The sequence below is a fragment of the Aplysia californica genome, unplaced genomic scaffold, assembly GCF_000002075.1.
Source record: "Aplysia californica isolate F4 #8 unplaced genomic scaffold, AplCal3.0 scaffold00206, whole genome shotgun sequence".
NCBI classification, from domain to species: domain Eukaryota; kingdom Metazoa; phylum Mollusca; class Gastropoda; order Aplysiida; family Aplysiidae; genus Aplysia; species Aplysia californica.
The window spans coordinates 530,192-531,614 of NW_004797476.1; the positions used below are offsets into that span (position 1 = coordinate 530,192).

The 1,423-nt window shown below is 42.8% G+C and overlaps 1 protein-coding gene across 1 annotated transcript in view; it reads right to left on the reverse strand.

Moving 5' to 3' along the window:
* Positions 1-236: 236 nt before the first annotated feature.
* The window catches only part of LOC101848206, a gene marked incomplete at its 3' end in the record, with an annotated part of 2,713 nt that continues 1,526 nt past the window's right edge, over positions 237-1,423 (reverse strand). Inside the window, 1 exon segment of the mRNA XM_013083033.2 lies at positions 237-380. Coding sequence (XP_012938487.1) covers positions 237-380 — 144 coding nt within the window.

A 1,423-nucleotide genomic window follows, 5' to 3' on the forward strand; every position in this document is an offset into this window, starting at 1 on the left:
GGGGGGGTTAACCCGTAATTTGATATTTTGCAGTTTGGTTAGAAATTTTCTTGACAATAATTGATTTGCGTCAGTTTTAGTGGCTATATTATACGTGTGATCTGCGGCAAGCAATGCGCAGTTTGACCCCCAAGGCAGTGCATCTATGTGCAGGAGTACGCCTCCGAATTGTTCCTGGGCGCTCGCCGGAGACGTCTCCGAATATCTTTTACCCAGACACACACCTACATACGCACCTGGAGGTCTGGTAGTAAGGATGCTGTTTCGGCCTCTTGTACCCCGGCACCCCGTACGTCACTTGAGGCTGAACATACTCTGGCGGCTCACACGGCGTGTTGCTGAACACAGGGTTGCCCAGACTGGTGGTGATGCCTCGGTATCTGCCCGGGAGTGGTCGAGGGTGTGAAGGTGGGGGGGGGGGACGTCGTGGAGGTTTGAAAGGAAGCGGTCAAAAAGATGGGGGAGGGGGATTACTACAAATGTTAAATTTGTATCTATTAATGTTTATCTATTGAGTTTTGGGGGAAAGAGAAGCACATCGGTAAGGCATGACAGACAGACTTAAAACCAAATATAAAGTAAAGAAGTAGGACCTTCTAGTGGTGTCTTTCAAACACCGGAATACTTCAACTGCTGATTCCAGAGACAAAATGTATTTACTTTAGCATACACATGCACACCATGCACAAATCAGTCTGGGCTTTTTAGGGTGGGGGGGGGGACTTTCTTTTTTGTTTTTGTATGTTGTTTTGTTGATTGGGTTTGGGTTTGCTTTTTTTTTTGTTTGTTTATGTGTGTTGTTTTTTTGTGTGCTTTTTTTGCTTTTGTTTTCCTCATTTAGAAAAAAAATGTTGGTATTGCTGCGGGCCCAAATGACTTAGTATTCAACTGCTGGTAGAATGGAAAGGTTGGTTGGAGGGGGGGGGTTTGTTTCCTTTGGGTTGTTTGTTTGTTTTATTTGTATTTGTTTGTTTGTTTTTTAGTTGGGGGGAAGGGAATTCTTCAATCAGTTTTGCGTCTTTATCACTGCGTTGAAAAACAGTATTTTAAATACAGGGTTTAAGAATGTGTGCCCAGCCCTTTTCTCGAACAAATAGTGTGCTGCCTTTTGGCTCGGCGAGAGTTGTGTGATTTTATTAAAGTAACATTATAATACCTGTCAGCAGCTGCTCTTATCAACCGTTAAACTGTTTGCCTAATTTACAAACAGCATGAGTTCTATTTCCGCAAGGAGGAGAATTAATCTTCTCTGCTACACTGTAATTCTGTTGGAATCTTAACAAAAATAACTTTTACAAAATTTTGCCTAATTTGCAACCAGTGCGAGTTCTATTTCCGCATTGAAGAGAATTAATCTTCTTTGTTGACGTACCACAGTATTTCTGTTGAAATCTCAACAATCGTACCGCTCCCCCCCCCCCCT